Source organism: Panthera pardus, unplaced genomic scaffold (genome assembly GCF_024362965.1).
Source record: "Panthera pardus isolate Hobbes unplaced genomic scaffold, ASM2436296v1 HiC_scaffold_17, whole genome shotgun sequence".
Lineage (NCBI taxonomy): Eukaryota > Metazoa > Chordata > Mammalia > Carnivora > Felidae > Panthera > Panthera pardus.
Genome location: NW_026526732.1, coordinates 71988009 through 72008251, shown reverse-complemented (window position 1 = coordinate 72008251; position 20243 = coordinate 71988009). Strand labels below are relative to the sequence as shown.

The following is a 20243-nucleotide window of genomic DNA, read 5'->3' as shown; positions in this document are numbered from 1 at the left end:
ATAATTCAAAACCACATCATTTACAAATTTTAAATGGCAAATTCCATGGTACAAAAATACAGAGTCGACAAAAAAATGGACAGGTCATTACTTCATCATTTCAGAATATTTACTGCTGAGTATTCTGAAAGAATTAAATGTGTTCAAAATAACGTGACAGGATATCTACCCATATAATAGAGCGCTAGGATGAGGTACACGGACAGAAGTACTATAAATATCACTTAAAGATGTGCTCTCCCCTGCTCCCCTACCCTCCAAAAAGAAAAGGCGCAAGCTACATCCCCCATGTCAATCCAATTTCTTGGTTTCTCAGGAAGAAGAATAGAGGATTTTCCAAGTCTTTATGCTAATTCTAGAATGCAACAAAACCAGATGGATTACGACGGGTATGGCTGACAGAGGCAGGATAACACCAGCAATAAAAGGGACACAAAATCATTAGGTACATAGAGGGACACAAAGGCATCACCAGCCAAACAAAGTACATACACTTTCTGTTATTTTAACTCAGTGGTTTTATTACAATACGCACTGACACACAATTAGAGAAGGAATGTCCTGACGTTTTCTGAGCATTTCATGGAAAGCAAATGTAACCATCCAGGCAGTCGAGTCATCCGCATCTTTTCCAAATACAAAGCAAAAGCTTTTATATGTGATAACTCAAGAAAGCAAAGTTTTCTTATTCTTGCCTACAAAACCTCAGTGTCAGAAAATAGTTGCTGTGAAGTGGCCTGAGAAGGGAAGGGTTTCTTTCCTTCCTGATGTCCCAATTCCTGCCTCTCAATTCTCCCCCTTGACTTTCTAGATGACTTCTGATGATACTGCAGACGACAGTGTGTTCGGGGGCTAAATGGGATCTACTTATTAGGCCGGCTATTATACTTCACTGTAATCGAAAGGAAAGGACAAATTAAGGAAATTAAGTTTTAGAAAATGCACAAAGGCAAGGAAAAAGTATCTGGGTGTATTAAAAATGAGATGCTCTTTTCACATAACTCATTTAAAAGGTTACAATTACCATAAACATTTTAACTCCATTAAAGATCACTGGCAAAAGCTAGCTCTTATATCTGCAAAAGGGCTCTCCACTTATACAGGCTCGGGAGAAAGCAACATAGTGTGTGAGAAGAGTCACTGACCCTGGTGAAGCAGGCATCGGACTGTTTGGAGTTGCATAGGTATTTTTTCAGATCCACTTTGTACAAGACACTATGAAACCTTACAAATTTCCACCTTTCAACAATCATTGTGGCAGTCAGGTGTTTTAATCCCTTTAGTGCCCAAACTCACAAAAGCACTCTAGGAATGAAATACTAAAATGACATTCTAGATAAATTCACTAATGTTACATAACTTGGAAAGAATAAAGGAAAAAGCCCAAGCATGACTCCTAGTATTTCATATAGAAAAGCACTACAGGAGAAAACTTTGTTTAAAAACATTAAAACTCAGGTGAATATAAATACATTTTTGGTTAATCTGTGCTATATCATATAGAAATCCTGTCAGATATTCAGTCAGCTGGGTAACTCACTTGGATTTTTCATGTCTGATTGTATTAGTAGAAGAATATACACTGCTGCGTATACTTACATATATATGCATATCATATATAAAATTCAGATCATGAAAATTTGTTTTAAATACACATATACTTAAAACCTGTACCTCTAAAAATAAATATATTCGCCTATAATAGGCAAATTCTGAGAGTTCCTTCACAAACCAATCAGAACACGGCTTCTCAACAATGGCAGATGACCAATTAGCTGCTCTTTAAATCCATTATCAACCAGTAAATGTTTTAAAATTCAGGTGTACAACAGAAATAGCATCCCGAGAACAGAACACAGATAGAATTCTGGCTTTGAAAATAAATGTCTTGGCTTCCTTGATGTTTAGTTTCTACAGATGTCTACTCTTTGCCTCTGCATTTATCTAGCAGTGGGAGAGCATTTTCTAGTGACAGCATTCTATTCCATTGACATCACCTTCTAATCAAAGGAGTCAGCTGGCATTTCCTTTGCCGCTTTGTTCGAGGGAACTAACACAACATCGTCTGTATTTGATATCATTCCCATCATCACAGTGAGTTGTGTGTTTTAATGTAATTTACAATGTGCTGATACCACTGAGGTAAAGCAGAAGTAGCCCTGACATTAAAAAACAAAAAAAAAAAAAAAAAAAAGGGAGGAAGGAAGGAAGGAAGGAAGGAAGGAAGGAAGGAAGGAAGAAAAAGGGTCTCCCAGGAGAACAACACATAAAAGGAACCTGGTGGTATATATCTAAGTTCTATGAAGTAACTGAAAACCACTGCCAGAATGGACACATTGGATATCTGATATTTTAGTTCAAAGAATAGAAACAGATGAAAATACTCAATATACTTCCTTTAGACAGGATGCAATTCACAAAAACGGGGCTTTACTTTTTTACTTTTACATTTCTAAAAAAACTTCTTAAAATGAGATAAGCCAGATTGAGTTGTTTAACATAGTATAATATATAATACTTAACAACCTTGTCATTTGTTTTTGAACACAAGAATCTCAGAAATGTAGGAAACCCATGATAAACGACAGCAAGAATGTTTAATGCCATTGCCTAGATTTTTCAAAAGGAGAATTTACCATGGTTGAAATACAACTTCTAAAAAATACAGTGTTTTTTTATACGCTCACAGTTCCAGATTACTAACTTTATAAATTAAAGGTCAAAGTTATCCATATACAAACAAGGCCTCTTTTGCATTGATTTCAATCTCAATTAAACCTTTGGATATTTCAATCTTCAGATTCCACAAGGTAAGGCTGAGTTTATCAGATATAAATAAACTGTGTGAAGTCCATGATGTATCGTAGCACTGAGGAAACAAATGCATCAAATATTTACAGGCTGGCTACAATACCTTTCTTTCTTTCTTTCTTTCTTTCTTTCTTTCTTTCTTTCTTTCTTTCTTTTTTTTTTTTTTTACAAAAAATTCAAATGCGTATCGGCATCAGGCCACATTCGCTTTTGAATTTCTCTGGTTGCAAAAATGGGGCAACAGCATTCTTTCTCACTCTTTTTTCCTCTCAATCCTCAAGTCAGAGGCAGGTCTTAGGTCAAAGGGCGAGGTCTTTTGGGGGGCGGTGGAGGCATGAGCTCTGTGTCAGGGTCCAGATGATGCTTCCGCTTCTGTCCTTGAGAAGCCGCCGCACATCTGTCGATGAACTCAAACAGCATCTCCTTGGTGACAGGGTTGGAGATGCTGTTGCACACAGCTGTGGACAAAGGGAGACACGTGTCTCACGCGAGGGTTAATTAAGGCAGCTGACTCACCACAGGGGGATGCCAAAGGGGAAAGGTTTGCATCCCAATATGCTAAACACTTGCATTTTACGGATTTGGGTGACTCGCTTCACACATTAAACTATTCTCCTCCCTCCCCCGCCCCCTAAAATGGGTGCTTTTCTGGTGCCCACTCTTTCTTGAACTGTTCATTTTAAAACAAAACGTTAAGTATCTGGATGATAAGCCTGCCTTCACTGTGGCTGTCCATCGCTCCAAAACTGTCTTCAGGTTTTGAACGGAGCACAGCGCATCACACTCTAGTCTATATTCAACCAAACTTCTACGGAAAACGTGTCGTCTCTCCTCTGAGAAAGAACTCCTCCCTGTCACGATGGCACCGGCCACCATTTCCACTGAACAGGGAGGCTCCGCTGTAGCTGGCAGATCATACATACTCTGTTGTTTTAACAACTTGTTTGAGGAAGTAAGGTATTACAACAACATTACGAATAAACGAGGCATCTCTTCTTATGTGGTCAAAATTTACTACCAGTCCTTTAAATCCTATTTACATATTTAGCTCTGGAAAAAAAGACACTGGCTTAATTTTTCCTATTTTCAAAATTAACTCATCTTGTCTGAACACAGATGCTAGTTCCAACAAAACCTTTAAATGTACAATAGTAACTTTTCATAAACTGCAAAACTGAAACTGGCAATTTCTGTATTTTCTCATAAGCTTATCATATAATCAGCAACATCACTGACTGAGCAGTCCAACAGCACACAATGCTATTAACCTTCAATCTTGGTTTTTATGTATGTTTTTCAGATTCACTAAAAACGCGATCCAGAGCAACTACTGCTACTAGTTTAGCTTGTAAACTTCATTACTTTGTGATGTTCTCCGTGAAAGAAACTTACTATTCTGAATTCTCAAAGCATTCAAGTTGTACCCAAAGAACACTATGAAGGACAGCAGAGCAGGTTTCAGGAGGTTTTTGTTTTGTTTTGTTTTTTAATGGTTTTCATTTACTTTGTTCTCCATTGTTTGTAAAGCTATTTTAGGAGCTGGAAATTACATTTTCCCCTGCTAATTTTGTCTTTTACCATCTGGCAAACAATGGTTTTTATAGTTTTGAATAGATCTGAAATTATCGTGGCTTTTGTTGTTGTTCAACAAATTCAACTTGTATACAGCCCATTATCCTGCCCTTTACACTTCTCTTCTGGGCGCAGGGGCGCGAGCCCACAGGCCTCGGGACAACCTACAAGCCAACTGGAGCCAGTAAAGTCACAACCCCTTTCCCAGCCACAAGGGTAGGCTCCGAATGACCCTACGGATTCACCCCATCAAACAGATCAATAAAGACAGCACATTTTGACTCCAAAACCTTAACGCTCTCTCTCCCTCTCTCTTTTCTAACGAAACAAACACTGGTAGATTGTCATACTCACCCATGGCAGTGTTGTAGGCATTAGGAAAACTTTTGTCTGTTCTCTGTCTCATGAAGACCCAGCTGTTATTCTCGAATTTGCATTCTATAATTTTGTTGTCATACTGTTTTAGCTCTTTTGTCACCTGTTTTATAAAAGAGAATTGAGGAAAATATTTAAATCATTTAAAAGGCTTTTTGCTTCCACTATGTGACAGACACATTAGGGAATGCCAAAAACACCTCGGTAACTCTTCACGCAGAGCTTTTTGTCATCTCAAGTGTCTAATCAAGCCTAAGGATGTGGTGTGCACTCCCTTGTACACATGCTCATTAATCCAACATTTTATAAATAGTTGTGAAAATGGCTGTCAATATATAGCAATTAAAAGAGGCTAAGCAGAAACCAGCCACTTCTGGGCCAAATGCAAATATGTTACCATAGGGACCAATGCCTTCAATATTTCTGTGTCCCTATGGCTTTCAGAAATTGCGTATGCTGCTTGGGTTCATCAGCTTTCAGAAGGGTCTCACCATCTAAATTCCCCTGTCAAAACCTAAGAAGTTCCCTTTAGTAGCTAAAAGTAAAAGTTACCCATAAAAGGTAAACATTAGGATCAGATTCAGGTAATGCGCATCCTAAATATTTTGCTTTTCAAGCAGTGATAACTAACCCAAACGCTAATCTCAGGTTATTTATTTACCCTTTCCATCTCTAAACTAGTATGAGTATACAGAGGAAGCCACTTTAGATTTTGGTTGGTGGGTTCTTTGGCTACTTCACCTCAGATGATTGAATATGAATTACAACTTACTCTATCAAAGCTAACAAGTATCCATGGTAACTATAAAACCTTTTAAAAGATATTTCATCAGGCTGTGAAGATGGCTTTCATAAATAGGAACCTAAGCTTATCTTTGCAGTTTTCAAATCAAATGCCAGTCATGGTAATATTTTAATTCAGTCTTCATCTTTCACAGCTAACAACTTTTCCTCACAATATGGTAGATTGCAATCATTTAAACTTCATTAGCATTATTTGAAATGCTCTCATTTTTTTTCTACACACATATTCAATACCACCTAGGAATATGAAGGGAAGCAAATTTTTAAAAGATGCTTTCAACTCAGAGATTAGGCAGTACATGCCTTCATAAAAACTATCAGATTGTATTCCTTTCCCTTAATGAGTATCATACTTGATTGGATTATTTGCATTTTCAACCAATTCAATAGGACAGATACATTCAGTGACTCTGGAACAGACCTGCCCAAAAAAGTGATGTTCTACTTATAGCAAACTTTTGCTAAAATTATTCTCAAATATTCACTATTCTAGTCTCAATTCCCCTCCCTTTCTTCCTAAGGATCCACCACCTTTAACTTTTGATACGTTACCTATAGCCAAGTACTAGGCAACTCATTCAGCGAGGTAACCACATTTATCACAATGTAGGGTCTAACAGAGGTACAGTCGCCAAACCTTTCAGAATCTCCATTTTGTAATTTCTAAAATGGACAAGGAGTCCCTAATTTACTGTGACACTGGAAGAATAATAAATGAAAGGACCTGGCATATAGTGGCCAACCAGTATAATTCTTACGAGAAATATAAAATTAGGAACTAAAATACTGCCTTCAAAAAATAAAAAGTAAAACATACTTTCTAAGTAAATTCACTAAAGAAACCAGGATGACATGGAAAGGTACACTTGGAAAACAGGTGTCAAGAAAATTATATCACATGTATCACAAAAGACAGGCTTGTATCGCCTGTACTTCACTGACCAGCAATTGTCCTAAGTCTGTATCACAGAGCATATCATTCTGGTGTTCCTGGTTTCAGAACTGCTATAAATTATGTGTTGCTCAATCTGACTACAGCAATTAAGCAGTATTACTAAGTATCTGTGTATCTATTTGGGCATGCATTAACAACAACTGGGAAACAGCTTTCTGAGAAATGCAGGCACCTGCCACTATACTAACCTAAATGTATGTCCATGTTCAAGAATAATCCATTATCTTTATTGATCACATCAGTTGTATTCCCAAGATAGACACACTGCAAGGTACTCAATCGGGTTAGGTAGTAAAATATATTTAACTGACAAAAATAATACTTCTCCTATGTGCACAAACTAAAGACAGTTGTCACTAATGGTCAGATCAAGAGAATGATTGCCATACAGGGAAGAAGTTTAATTTTAGTATCCAAATTCTAATTTGTTACTATGACAATAATCATCCTCAGCCAATTACGTATTATTATTTACTAAAACAAGACCTTGTCAGGCCTTCTATAATCAACTGTGTTACCCTAGTTTGAGCTAATAAGAACAAAATATTTATAAATCAAGATTTCATATCTGTACCCATAATTACATTGGATTAATGAGATTTTACTGTTTTTTTAAAGAGCAATATACTATGTATTTTATATTGTAAAACATTTTGTTCATGTATCCATCTTATTGAGAACCACACTTTTTATACTATTTGAATCTACCAATATAATGGGATTGGAAGACAGTCCAATGAAACTGGATCTTGGATCTCTGGAGATTTTAAATTAGCAGCTCAACAGTAAGCCCTGAACAAAGAGCCCACAACAGAGTCAGGTACAATCACAGGTGCTCCACTCTGCACTCTTTTTACAGAATACGTTTTGTAACTAGGTGCTGGGCAACCTACACTACCAAGTCACAAAAGGCAAACCATCAGTGTTGGCTGAACTGACCTACACCGAGCAGGCAAAGTTGCATTTCTGTTTCTAGTGGTGGGATGAAAACTCTAGAATTTACTTTCCCTGTTTCGGGAGAGCTGTTTTGCTATCAAGAGCGCATATTTCTTTTATAAAGAGACTGCGCAAAGGCTTGAGGGAGGGGGATTTCTCTGAACTAATTTGCTCTGGAGACTTTTTTTTTTTAAGTTTAATTAGAGAGAAAGAGAGAGACAGACGGAGAGAGACAGAGTGCATTAGCAGGGGAGGGGCAGAGAGAGAGAGAGAGAGAGAAAGAGAGAGAGAGAGAGAGAGAGAGAGAGGGAGAGAGAGAGAATGAATACAACAGAATCCCAAGGAGGCTCCACGCTGTCAGCAAAGAGCCCCGACACGGGGCTCAATCTCATGAACTGTGAGATAATGATCTGAGTTGAAATCAAGAGTCAGACGATCAACTGACTGAGCCACCCAGACACCTCTGGAGACACTTTAACAAATACCTTAGAGAAGCCATCAGTGAGTTGTTCTATTTTTAACGTTTAATTTTGGAATAATTTTAGATTTACAGAAAAGCTGTGTAGATGGTATAGAGAGTTCCAGTATTCCTGTCACCCAGCTTTCCCTAATGTTCATATTTTATATCTCATGGTTCATCTATCAAGTCAAAGAAATTCACATTGGTACAACACCATTAACTCCACTGCAGACTCTTCAGGCTTCGGTTTTACCACTAATGTCTTCCTCTGCTCCAGAATCCCATCCAGGAAACCACACTGCATGGAGTTATCATGTCTCCTTATTTCTTCTGATCTGTGACAGTTTCTCAGACTGTCCTTGATACTTTTGAAAAGTACTAGTCAGATACTTTGTAGAACATTCCTCAATTTGGAACTTTCTGACGTTTTCTCATGATTAGACTAAGGTTATGGAGTTGGGGACAAACGCCAAAAGGTGAAGTGTGTTTCTCGTTGTGTAATATGTGGGGGTATGTGATACTGACACAACTTCTTCCTGGCGATGTGAACCCTGACTACCTTGTTAAGATGGTGTCTGCCATGGTTCACTACTGCAGAGCTACTGGTTTTCTCCTCTCCATGCACTATTGCTTAGTTATGAGTCACTGTGAACAAACAGCCCCACTCAATGCTAAGGGAAGTAAGCTCCACTTCATGGAAGGAAGAGTGTCAGAGAAGTTGTGGACGTTTATTAAAACCACCACAGATATTAATAAGTTTCTTGAGGTATTTTAAGACTGTACAAATATCCTGTTTCTCCTTCAAGTTTTGCTCATTAATTTTAGCATTCATCTGTGAATCTTGCCTACAGCAATTATTCCTGTGGTGTTCTCATGGAATTTTCTTTTTTCTCCATTCCTTCTACATTTATTATCTGGACTTTTTTTGTAAGGAACTTGTCCCTCTCCCTTCCTTTATTTATTTGTTTATGTATATTACTATGAACTCATGGATATTTATTTTAGTCTTTGGGTTATAATAAACTACTACTGTCAATTATTTGGTTGGTCAAAGTGTTCCAGTTTTGGCACTGGGAACTCTCTCAGGTTGGCTCCTGTGTCCTTTTAATTTGCTTCCACTTTTACTTACTTATTTATTTTTAGACTTTACTTTCAGGCAATGCAAGATAGTACTCCAGGCTCATCTCGTATTTTTCTCTGCCTCAGCACTAGAATCAGCCATGAGGTCCTCTACCAGGAATTTAGAAGAACAAAATCACTCCTCAACAGTCCAGGCTATGCTAAGAAAGTAATGCTCCCACCTGTTCAGGTCAGAATTTAAAATTATTATTGAGAGAGACAGAGAGAGACAGAGAGAGAGACAATGAGACTCCGAAGATGAATATATGTTTCATGCCTAAGTTTCCACTCCCATCTTTTGTGAACTGTTCTCTGGAGCTAAATTAAGTTGACCATTTTTTTCTTTTTAAAGTTATAATTCTGCTCTTTGATAATTCAAGTTCTATTTCTATAGTATGACCGAAGGTAAATCTTAAAAACATATCTTAAGTAGATAAAAGAAAACTCTTATATTCATGTAAGTAACTCTAATTTCTAGTACTTATAAAGGTGTAGAAAATAAAATAACAAATTCGAAATGAAGTTTTCTGGGGCACCTGGGTGGCTCAGTTGGTTAAGCGTCCAACTTCAGCTCAGGTCATGACCTGGTGGTAGGTGGGTTCAAGCCCTGTGTCGGGCTCTGTGTTGACAGCTCAGAGCCAGGAGCCTGCTTCAGATTCTGTGTCTCCCTCTCTCTGTCCCTCCCCCATTCTGTTTTGTCTCTCTCTCTCTCTCTCTCTTTCAAAAATAAACAAACATTAAAAAAATTTAAAAGAAAAAAAGAAATGAAGTTTTCCTTGTGGTGTCAGAACAATACAAATAGCTTAAATCTGAATTATTAGATAATCTTTTAGAAATACTATATTATAGTAGGGTCTTGATATATTACTTTTAGAAAGTGCATCCACTACTGGAGAAACTAAAAAACTGGACAAGTTACCCTCTTAAAAAAAATGTTACACTTACCACCACCACTCTGTATAAATAACACACTTTGCATTTTCTAGGTTGGAAACAGAGCAGAAGTCTCTCCCTCATGAATGGTGGGTCTTCAAGCCACCAATCAGGTGTTCATTAATGAAAGTGGCCAATAAAAAAAAGGCAGCTAGAAATTCTGTCTTATTTATCGTAAAGGTCATTACTGACAAGTCACAACTCTAGGGTATGGAATTGCCACTAAACTACAGATTAGTACCTTCTAATAATATCAGAGTTAGTATAGTTCTTACTCAAAATGTAATATACAGATAAAAAAACATTATGACCATGTTGGCATGGTCATGGTGGAGTGTAGAATGAGGAATGACTTTTAACCTGTGTCATGCAGTATTTTCCAAACTTTCTGTATTATATGTGCTTAACTCTCATAATTTTTAATAATGAAAAATTCCTTAAAAAACTATTTCATAAAATGTAATACACATCAAGTTGGTTTTTAAAGCAGAGGTACAGAAAAATAAGATAGACATTTATAGAAAGCAAAGTCTTGGAATAAGGCCCTAAGACCACAGTTCCCAAACTAAGCAATGAGGTATCCTGGTGTGCTGCCACAAACTCACAGAGGCATTGTGGGGTATTTTAAATCTTTAGGGAAACAGTGGCATGTGTTGGACAGCATACAAACTACTAGTTGCAGGGAGTTCACAGTTTCAGTAGGAGATTCCTTGAGATGACATTATACCTTTGGAAAGCTGAGTTTTTGGCAGTTATTGTGATAAAAACCAAGTACCACAAAAATCAATGTGGAACAGTAAACGAAGTTGGTGGTGTATAATCTGACTCCAAGGATGGAGAAGTTATACAGTCCTTAACATGTGCTAAACTGTTAAAATCTAAATACTTCTTAAATTGCTTGGCTCTATCCCCTCAACCAGTGGAGGTGTTAGGTACTTCTTTTGGCTTAGAGATGCTGTGTATGAGGCAAAATGAATGAAGAAAGTTTGACAGTCTCTGCCCTAATTCCTTTTCATTCATTTCATTCATTCCCAGATTCTAATCCCTAATCTTACATGTAAGCTTGTATCTAGCACTTAGTGGAAACGAACCAGAGTTGTGAACAACTTTGTTTGAGGTGTAGAATATAGATTCATGGTAGAGAAGGAGAATTTCTATCACGTTAATTTCACTGGTTTTGATCTAGATCACTCAAATATGTATTCCCTGGGACACCTGGGTGGCTCAGTCAGTTGAGCATCCAACTTCAGCTCAGGTCATGATCCTGCGGTTCGTGAGTTGGAGCCCCACATGGGGCTTGTTGTTCTCAGCGCAGAGCCCACTTCAGATCTTCTGTCCCCCCCCCGCCCCGGCCCTTCCCTGCTCATGCTCTCTCTCTCTCCCTCTCTCAAAAATAAAATTAAACACATTTAAAAAAACTTTTAAAAATATATGTATTCCCCACTAATTTCCCCACTGTCAGCACAGTACCCAGTCCAGGGTAGATACTCAAAGAGAATGTTTACCAAATTCAAGAGAATCACGAGCCTCAGATTATCAACCAATATGTACTGTTGATGGCTGGTTAGGTAAAGTAACCTAGTACGATCTCTAGTCTTTCTCTGCCTCGTTCCTCCTTTCCACCTTTTCCTTCTTTCTCCCCAAACAAAACTAAAGGTGTTAGGGCTTAAATATCCTAAGTTTGTCATCTGAATAAACATTTGTACTATTTTTGGATGCCTAACATGGAGGTGATACCACTACCAGTCTTTGCCATCATGGCATTAAAAGCAGCACTTCTGCTTCTGGCAGTAAAGAACAAGTATAGAAAGTGAAAGAAGATTTCTTTGTGCCCTCCCCCCACTGGTCAAGCAGTATCAACCATTTCTAGAATGGTATGACCTCATTTTTATATAAATGAATCTTAACTACTTATTCACTGAGCACTTAGTATATATCAAGCATTATAAACTTGTGGCCCACACATATAATCTCATTTAATTTGCACCACAATCTTATGAGGTATGAATTATATTACTGCCCTTTGACAGGTGTGAAGCCTAAAGCTTAGAGTAGACATCCCACCCAAAGTCACAGATCTAGAAAATGGAACAGCCAAGTCTCAAATACGGTCTCCCTGTCCAATACCACAATGCCATTTCACACCCCATCGGCTATTACAAAGCCGGGCACTGTGTGGCCAATAAATGTAGAATTAAACAAATAAGGTTATTTTCCTGCTCAGAATTTGGCTGAAATTGGGTGTAGAAACCTCTGCATATATAAGTGTAAGAAGTCAGTCATATGCAAACACAAAGAAACTGGAGCTAACTCAACCACGGCAACGTGCTGTAGATCCATCCTTCCCACCATCTGACAAATATTGAGCAGGGGTGTGTCAGGAACAGGGTTGTAGACTAGCGATACGGACACAGTCCCTGCCCTTTGGCATGTATGGTCTAGTAAACAATCAAGTAGAAAATTACAAATTATGATAAGAGCTATGCAGAAAACAGATATGTAATAGAAACTAATACAGGGAGAAAGATATCTGATTTTTGTGGGGTAGTTTGAGGAGATAATATTTATTTTGAGACTTAGAATATGAGAAGCCAATTTATAGATATAAGGAGGGAGAGGGAGAGCAGGAGAAAGAGAGAGAGGGAAACAAATGAGAGTGGGTGGAGGGAGAGGGGAGTCACACATTTCAGGCAGTGATTACCAGTAAGCCCAAAGGTCTGAGGAGAAAAAAATCTTAAGATCTTCGCATGCTGAAGGAACTGAAAATAAAAAGTGTTCTCTACAAGCCTTTACAGAGGGTTCCATGTAGCCTGACTCCTTCCCAAGCTCTTCCTCTTCTATGTGATTCCCTATATATATAGAGGGTCCAGTTGCCTACTTGATACCTTTATGTGAAATTCCGTTAGACTTATCAAACCTGACATGTTCAAAACTCAACTTTTTATCGTCCCCCAAAACTGCTTCTCTATCTCTATATGTGGGAGCTCCATTCACCTAGCTCCTCATGTCAGAAACCTTGGTGCCCTTTTCTCTCATATTCAATTCATTACCAGGGTCTGCCTACCAATTCTACCTCCAAAATATATTCTGCACATGTCCATTTGTCCCCTCTCTCACTGTCTCTCAGATTCCTACGATAGTGTCTTCATCCACATTTTCCCCATCCTATCAATTCTTTACAGTGCAGCCCGATTGGTCTTTGAAAAGTGCAAATCCAATCAAGTCATTCCCTTAAAATACAAATAAAAGACATACAAGTTGGAAAGGGAAAAATAAGACCGTCTCTATTCATAGAAGACATGATTACTTACATAGAAGGAATTTACAAAGATGCTCCTAGAACTAATAAGCAACTTTAACAAAATTGCAGAATACAAGTTTAATACACTAAAACCAACTGTATTTCTCTATATTAGCAGTGAACAGTCAGAAATGTAAAATTTATAAAAAATAGAACTACCCTATGACCCAGCAATTGCACTACTAGGTATTTATCCAAGGGATAAATTTATTTTGAAGGGGCACATGCACCCCAATGTTTATAGCAGCACTATCAACAATAGCCAAAATATGGAAGGAGCCCAAATGTCCACCAATGGATGAATGGATAAAGAAGATGTGGTGTGTACACACACACACACACACACACACACACACACACACACACACATACACACACACAATGGAGTATTACTCGGCAATCAAAAAGAATGAAATCTTGCCATTTGCTACTACATGGATGGAACTAGAAGGTATTATGCTAAGCTAAATTAGAGAAAGACAAATACATGACTTCACTCATATGAGGACTTTAAGACACAAAACAAATGAACATAAGGGAAGGGAAGCAAAAATAATATAAAAACAGGGAGGGGGGCAAACCATAAGAGACTCTTAAATATGGAGAACAAACGGAGGGTTACTGGAGGGGTTGTGGGAGGGGGGATGGGCTAAATGGGTAAGGGGCATTAAGGAATCTATTCCTGAAATCATTGTTGCACTATATGATAACTTGGCTGTAAATTAAAAAAATAAAAGAAAAAAGATTAAAAATAAGAAATGTAAAATTTAAAGGCTCATTTACAATAATTTTCAAAAACATGAAGTACTTAAGTGTAAATAAAAAACATATGTAAGATCTGTATGCTGACAATTATAAAACACTAACAACAGAAAAAAATTAAGGAGGACCGAAACAAATGGAAAGATACACCATGCTCATAAATTAGAAGATTCAATACTGTTAAGATGTCAGTTCTTCCCAAAATGATCTATAGACAATGTAATCACAAGGAAGATGCCAACAGGATTTTTTTTTTTAAACAGATATCAACAATCTGCTCTAAAATTTACACGGAAAGTCAAAGGAGCTAGAACAGCCCAAACAAAAAGAATAATGTTGGAGGGATGATACTGATTTCGAGACTTAGTGTCAAGCTACAGTAATCAAGACAATGTGGTACTGGTGAGCAGAGAGACACACAGATGAGTGGAATAGAGTCTGAAAGTAGAACCATAATTACAAGGTCAACTGACATTTGACAAAATTGCAAAGGCAACACAAGGAAGAAAGGACAGTCTTTTTAACAAATGGCACTGGAGCAACTGCATACCCGTGTGCATATCCAAATGAGCAAGTAATCACCTCAACCTAAATATTTCACTTTACACAAAAATCAACTCAAAATGGAAAACACACCTACACAGGAAACCTAAGACTATAAAACTTCTTAAAGAAAACGCAGAAGAAAACCTTTGTGACATAGGGTTAAGCAAAATTACTTAGAAACAACACCAAAAACATGATCCATAAAACAAAAAGTTGATTAAGTTTTAAAACTTAAGCTCTATTTTTTTTTTATTTTTTAATGTTTATTTTTTTATTTAATGAGAGAGAGAGAGAGAGAGAGAGAGAGAGAGACAGAGAGAGTGCAAGCAGAGGAGGGACAGAGAGACAGACACAGAATCCAAAGCAGGCTCCAGGCTCTGAGCTGTTGGCATAGAGCCTGATGTGGGGCTCAAACTCACGAACCATGAGATCATGACCTGAGCTAAAGTCGGATGCTTAACAGACTGAGCCACCCAGTTGCCCCGAAACTTACGCTCTATTAAAGATACGGCTAAGAGAATGAAAAGTAACACACAGATTAGGATAAAACATTTGCAAATCACATATCTGACAAATTATTTGCATTCAGAATACATAAAGAACTCTTAAAACTCAGTAGCAAGCCACAATTTAAAAATGGGCAAATAATCTGCACAGACACTTCACCAAAGAAGGTATAGGAATGACAAATAAGCACATGAAAATATGCTCAAAACATCATTAGTCATTAGGAAAACATAAATCGAAATCACAGTGAGATACCACTATAAACCTATTAGAAGGTCTAAAAAAAAATTTACAAATATGAACAATATCAGGTGCTGACAGAAATGTAAAGCCACTGAAATCTTATACCATTTTGCTGGTGGGAATGCAAAATGGTATAACCACTTTGGAAGGAAGACACTTTGGCAGTTTCTTTACAAAGTTGAACATACACCTACTGTAAGAACCAGCAACCTCACTCCTAGGTATTTACTCAAGAGAAATAAAAGCAAACATTCACAGAAAAACCTCAATACAGATGTTTATAGTAGTTTTACTCATAGTCATCCCAAACTGGAGACAATTCAAATGCCCTTCAACCGCTGAAGAGCTAAACAAATTTTGGTATATCCATACGAAGGAATACTACTCAGCAATAAGAACCATTGATAAAAGCAATAACATAAGATGGATTTCAAATGCAGTATGCTAAGACATGACATCCTGGAAAAGGCAAAATTATAGGAACAGAAAACAGATAAGTGGTTGCTGAGTTTGAATGTGGGAGGAGTGGATGATTACACAGGGGTATCCCATGGGATTTGGGGAAAAGGTGATGAAACTGTGCTGTCAGTAGTCCCCCCTCCCTTATTTGTGAATGGTGTGTTCCAAGACAGATATCCGAAAATGTAGATAGTACTGAACCTACATATTCTATGTTTTTTCCTATACATACATATCTATGATAAAGTTTAATTTTAAAATTAGGTAGAGTAAGAGATTAACAACAGTAACTAATAATAAAATAATTATAGCAATATACTGTAAAGAAGTTATGTGAGTGAGTCTCTCTCAAAAGATGACAAAATGCTTACATGAGATGAAGTCAGGTGAATGATGTAGGCATTGTGACTTAACCTTAGGCCAATACTGACCTTCGGATGATACCGTATGTCCGAAGGAGGATCATCTGCTTCCTGACCACTGCTGACTGTGCAGATAACTTGAAACCACAAAAAGCAAAACCACAGATAAGGGGGAACTACTGTATTTTTATTCCAGTTATGGTTATACACCTGTATGGATCTGTCTGAACTCACAGAACTATACACCAAAGGAGTGAATTTACTGTATGTTAAATTTTAAAAGGTGAATTGAAACAAAAAGAAACGACGATATCAGTTTCTTAAAAAAGCAAACCTGGGGTGCCTGGGTGGCTCAAGTGGTTGAGCATCTGACTCTTGATTTTGGCTCAGGTCATGATCCCGGGGTCATGGGACCGAGCCCCGTGTCTCTGTCTTTCTCTCACACGCTCTCTCTCCCTCTGCCCCTCTCCCCCACTTGCGTTCTCTCTCTCTCTCTCTCTCTCTAAAATAAAAAAAAAATTTTAAATACTATAAAAAAAAAAAGTAAATCCAATCATGTCATCCTTTGCCAATGGCTTCCCATTACAAAGCACTAATTATCTTTCTAGCTTGTATGAATTGTCTTATAGCTCCCTACACCTTTCCAATATTTATCATTACTTGTAAATACAATTTTTGTTGATATCTGTCAACTACAATGGTTAATAACTATTGAATACTTAGTAGGTGTTGAGTACTGTTCTAAGTGCTTTACATGGATTAATTTATTTAATCCTCATAACAACCCTAGGAAGTTATCTCCATTTTTCTAGATAGAGAAGCAGAGGCACAGAGGAATTGAGTAATTTGATTAGGGTCTCATAGCTAGAGGCACAGAGGAATTGAGTAATTTGATTAGGGTCTCATAGCTAGTAAGTGACAGAGAAATGCATTGTATTCCTACTAGGTTTCCAAATACATTATCTAACTTAATCTGTATAAGTATCTTTTTCCTTTAAGTTTATTTATTTGTTTTGGACAGAGAGACAGAGAGAGAATGAACATGAGCAGGGGAGGGGCAGAGAGCAAGGGAGAGAGAAGACCAAGCAGACTTCACACTGCCAGTACAGAGCCGGATGCAGGGCGCAAACCCACAAACCATGAGATTATGACCTGAGCCTCAATCAAGTCAGACGCTTAACCAACTGAGCCACCCAGGGCGCCCGTTAATCTGTATAAGTATCTAATAAGACTTACAGAGGTAGAAACTGAAGTAATACGCATAAGGATACAGAGTTAATTTGTTTTGATAGCAAAATCCAAAGTCAAGGTCTTTATGAGTCAAAAACACGTGCCCTCCTTATCCTTAAGAATCTAGGCTCTACACTGAAAAAATATTAAAGGAGGCAAAGATAGATTCCACTTGTGGACAATTTCACTTCTTGTGTATAAACTGTAATTTAAATAATTATTTCCAGGGAGTACATTCCACTTGGGAGAGTCTGTGAGTGAGAGACAAAGTGATGTGTGACGGATGAAGGGCAGAAGGGCATAACATATTGGCTTGAACAGAGCACAGTGTCTAACAAGTTTCTTTTCCTTCACTTTCTCCAAATGCACACCATTCTGACCTGCATCATCTCTGCTATTTGCTATTCTAGTTGCAGCACAAACCACAAATCATAGCAAATTGCAGAATTTCTCAATCATTAAGGATTTACAATAGGTTAATTTTAAAATGGACTGCATCTCACAGCTGCAAAGCTTTTGTCTGGTTTCTAGACCAAATGAGAAGCCATTAGTGGATTGAAGACCTTTCTGTGGGCATGACTCTTGAAAAGAAAAGGTCATGTGGACAAAACAGGCAGCTCTGCCAGGTAAGGTGAGGTAATGGTAATGGCTTACTAAACAGGGCCCCAAACTTTGTGACACGATGCATCGCTCCCTGTTTAGTACCGAGCATGATGAGAATTATAAGCAGATGGTGGATTCAGTGCATGATTGGGATAATAAAAACAATACAGAACCAAGGAAAGCTCTAAAATCTACCATTAACATGGGGAGAAGGCTAAAAGCAATATGCACATCTAACACTTTTTTTCTTCCTAAACAGTTATAAGTATGATGAAAGACTCATCTGATGTTGCTTCTTTTTAAAGATATCTGTCCCATAGCCAATGCAAATAATTCATAAGATATATTAGTCAGATTGAATTTGATAAATGGTCTATTCACTTCTGGCAGTAGCAAACTCCAAACCAAAACTATTTTAATGACCATTAAATATCCACGCTTAACAAAGTTCACATTATACTAGATCTAAGGTTTTAGTGAGGCAATCGTTAAGATGTCAATGCATAGTTCAAATTTACTTCAGTGAGTCCTTCATATACTTTCCAAGGACTTGCTAACAATTTGGAGCCAATCTATGTTCATTTTTTTAATTCCTGTAGCAATGCGTGCTAGGTTTATATAACTTTATCTCTTTTCTTGAACTCAATTTAAACCCAGCTATTCAACTGTGCTCTTTTTATGGTGTACAGACCTCAAGAGAACTGTCCTCCACATGAATCTACACGCTGTGTGGCAATAAGCCAAAATGCTATAATAATAAATGAAAATTTCCTTCCTAGTCTGCCTACCATTTAGAACACCAACAAAAATGTTTAAGTTCTTCCCTTTTGATCATCTTCTAGAGTAAATGCTTTCCTTTAAAATGACCCAGCTTGCTCTAGTAGCACTAATGGGCGCCAAAACCCACAGACCCACACATCCCTGAGTCATTAGCTTAGGTACCCACAACACCTTAGTATAGTGATACCGCTCTTGTGGTAACTAGGACCCATCTGAACAAACAAAGCTTTCTAGGATTCCTTTCCTACAAGTTTGTACCTCAGGTCAATACAGATTTGCACTGAGATATTCTGACCACAGTACCTGTAACCTGCCTTTGCTATGTCCACTCGGCCATTCAGAGTCATTCTTTCACTCCTTGCCATGCACACTGCATTCTATCTTTATATATGCTTTCTCACCAACTATATTTCTTCTTCTTTTAGAAAGAAATCCTGGGGGCGCCTGGGTGGATCAGTCGGTTAAGCGGCCGACTTCAGCTCAGGTCACGATCTCGCGATCCGTGAGTTCGAGCCCCGTGTCGGGCTCTGGGCTGATGGCTCAGAGCCTAGAGCCTGCTTTGGATTCTGTGTCTCCCTCTCTCTCTGCCCCTCCCCCGTTCATGCTCTGTTTCTCTCTGTCTCAAAAATAAATAAACGTTAAAAAAAATTAAAAAAAAAAAAAAAGAAAGAAATCCTGGAGTTACTGACAAAGGTTTTACACAAATTCAGAGACACTGAATAGTAACACTGCTTAGAATCCAAGGGTTTTATTTTGTGTCTTTATGTACTCTTTGAAGGATATTCACAACAGATTTATTTAAATCTGCCTCATCAGCTCCATGTATCAGGCAATCCCAAACCACTAAAAAGATGTTGGAAGTTTGAAATGATTACAACAGGGGTGCCTGGGTGGCTCAGTCAGTTAAGCTGAAGTCATGATGTCACCTTTGGTGAGACAGCCCTGCATTGGGCTCTGTGCTGACAGCATGGAGCCTGTTGGGATATTCTCTCTCTCTCTCTCTCTCTCTCTCTCCTCTCTCTCTCTCTCTCTCTCTCTCTCTGTCTCTGTCTCTCTGCCCCTACACCTGCTTGCTTATTCTCTCTCAAAATAAATAAATGGACTTTTTAAAAAGAGAAAAATTATTTTCTCCAAAACATCACAATCCCCTTTCATAACATCCAGTATTTCTGACCTGATAGGAAACTTAAGATGATCAAATCAAACACTTTTATTCTAAAATATTTAAATACTAAAGTGCATCCTCCATTATCTCTATTAATTAGTGTATCTTTATGTTTGTGAACATTCATGCATTGAGGAAGTATAAAACTAGGAGCAAATAGAAAATTCATTATTTTGGTAACTGGTATGCAAAAATAACTTAATGTTTGTATTTTCATCAGAGCTATTGACTTTTTCAATTTTGACTGAGATTTTTCCTTCATAGGAAAGGGAAGGAACTAACATTTATTAAATAACTACTATGTAGCCAGCACTGTGCAA

At 37.7% G+C, this 20243-nt stretch overlaps 1 protein-coding gene across 1 annotated transcript in view; it reads right to left on the bottom strand.

Moving 5' to 3' along the window:
- Positions 1-494: 494 nt before the first annotated feature.
- Positions 495-20243, bottom strand: part of RNGTT (RNA guanylyltransferase and 5'-phosphatase) — a 306404-nt gene continuing 286655 nt past the window's right edge. Inside the window, exons 15-16 of the mRNA XM_019442831.2 lie at positions 4738-4861; positions 495-3269 (exon numbers count right to left, since the gene is read on the bottom strand). Of these exons, the coding sequence (XP_019298376.1) occupies positions 3106-3269; positions 4738-4861 (288 nt within the window). The 3' untranslated portion in view covers positions 495-3105. The remainder of the gene's footprint in view (positions 3270-4737; positions 4862-20243) is intronic.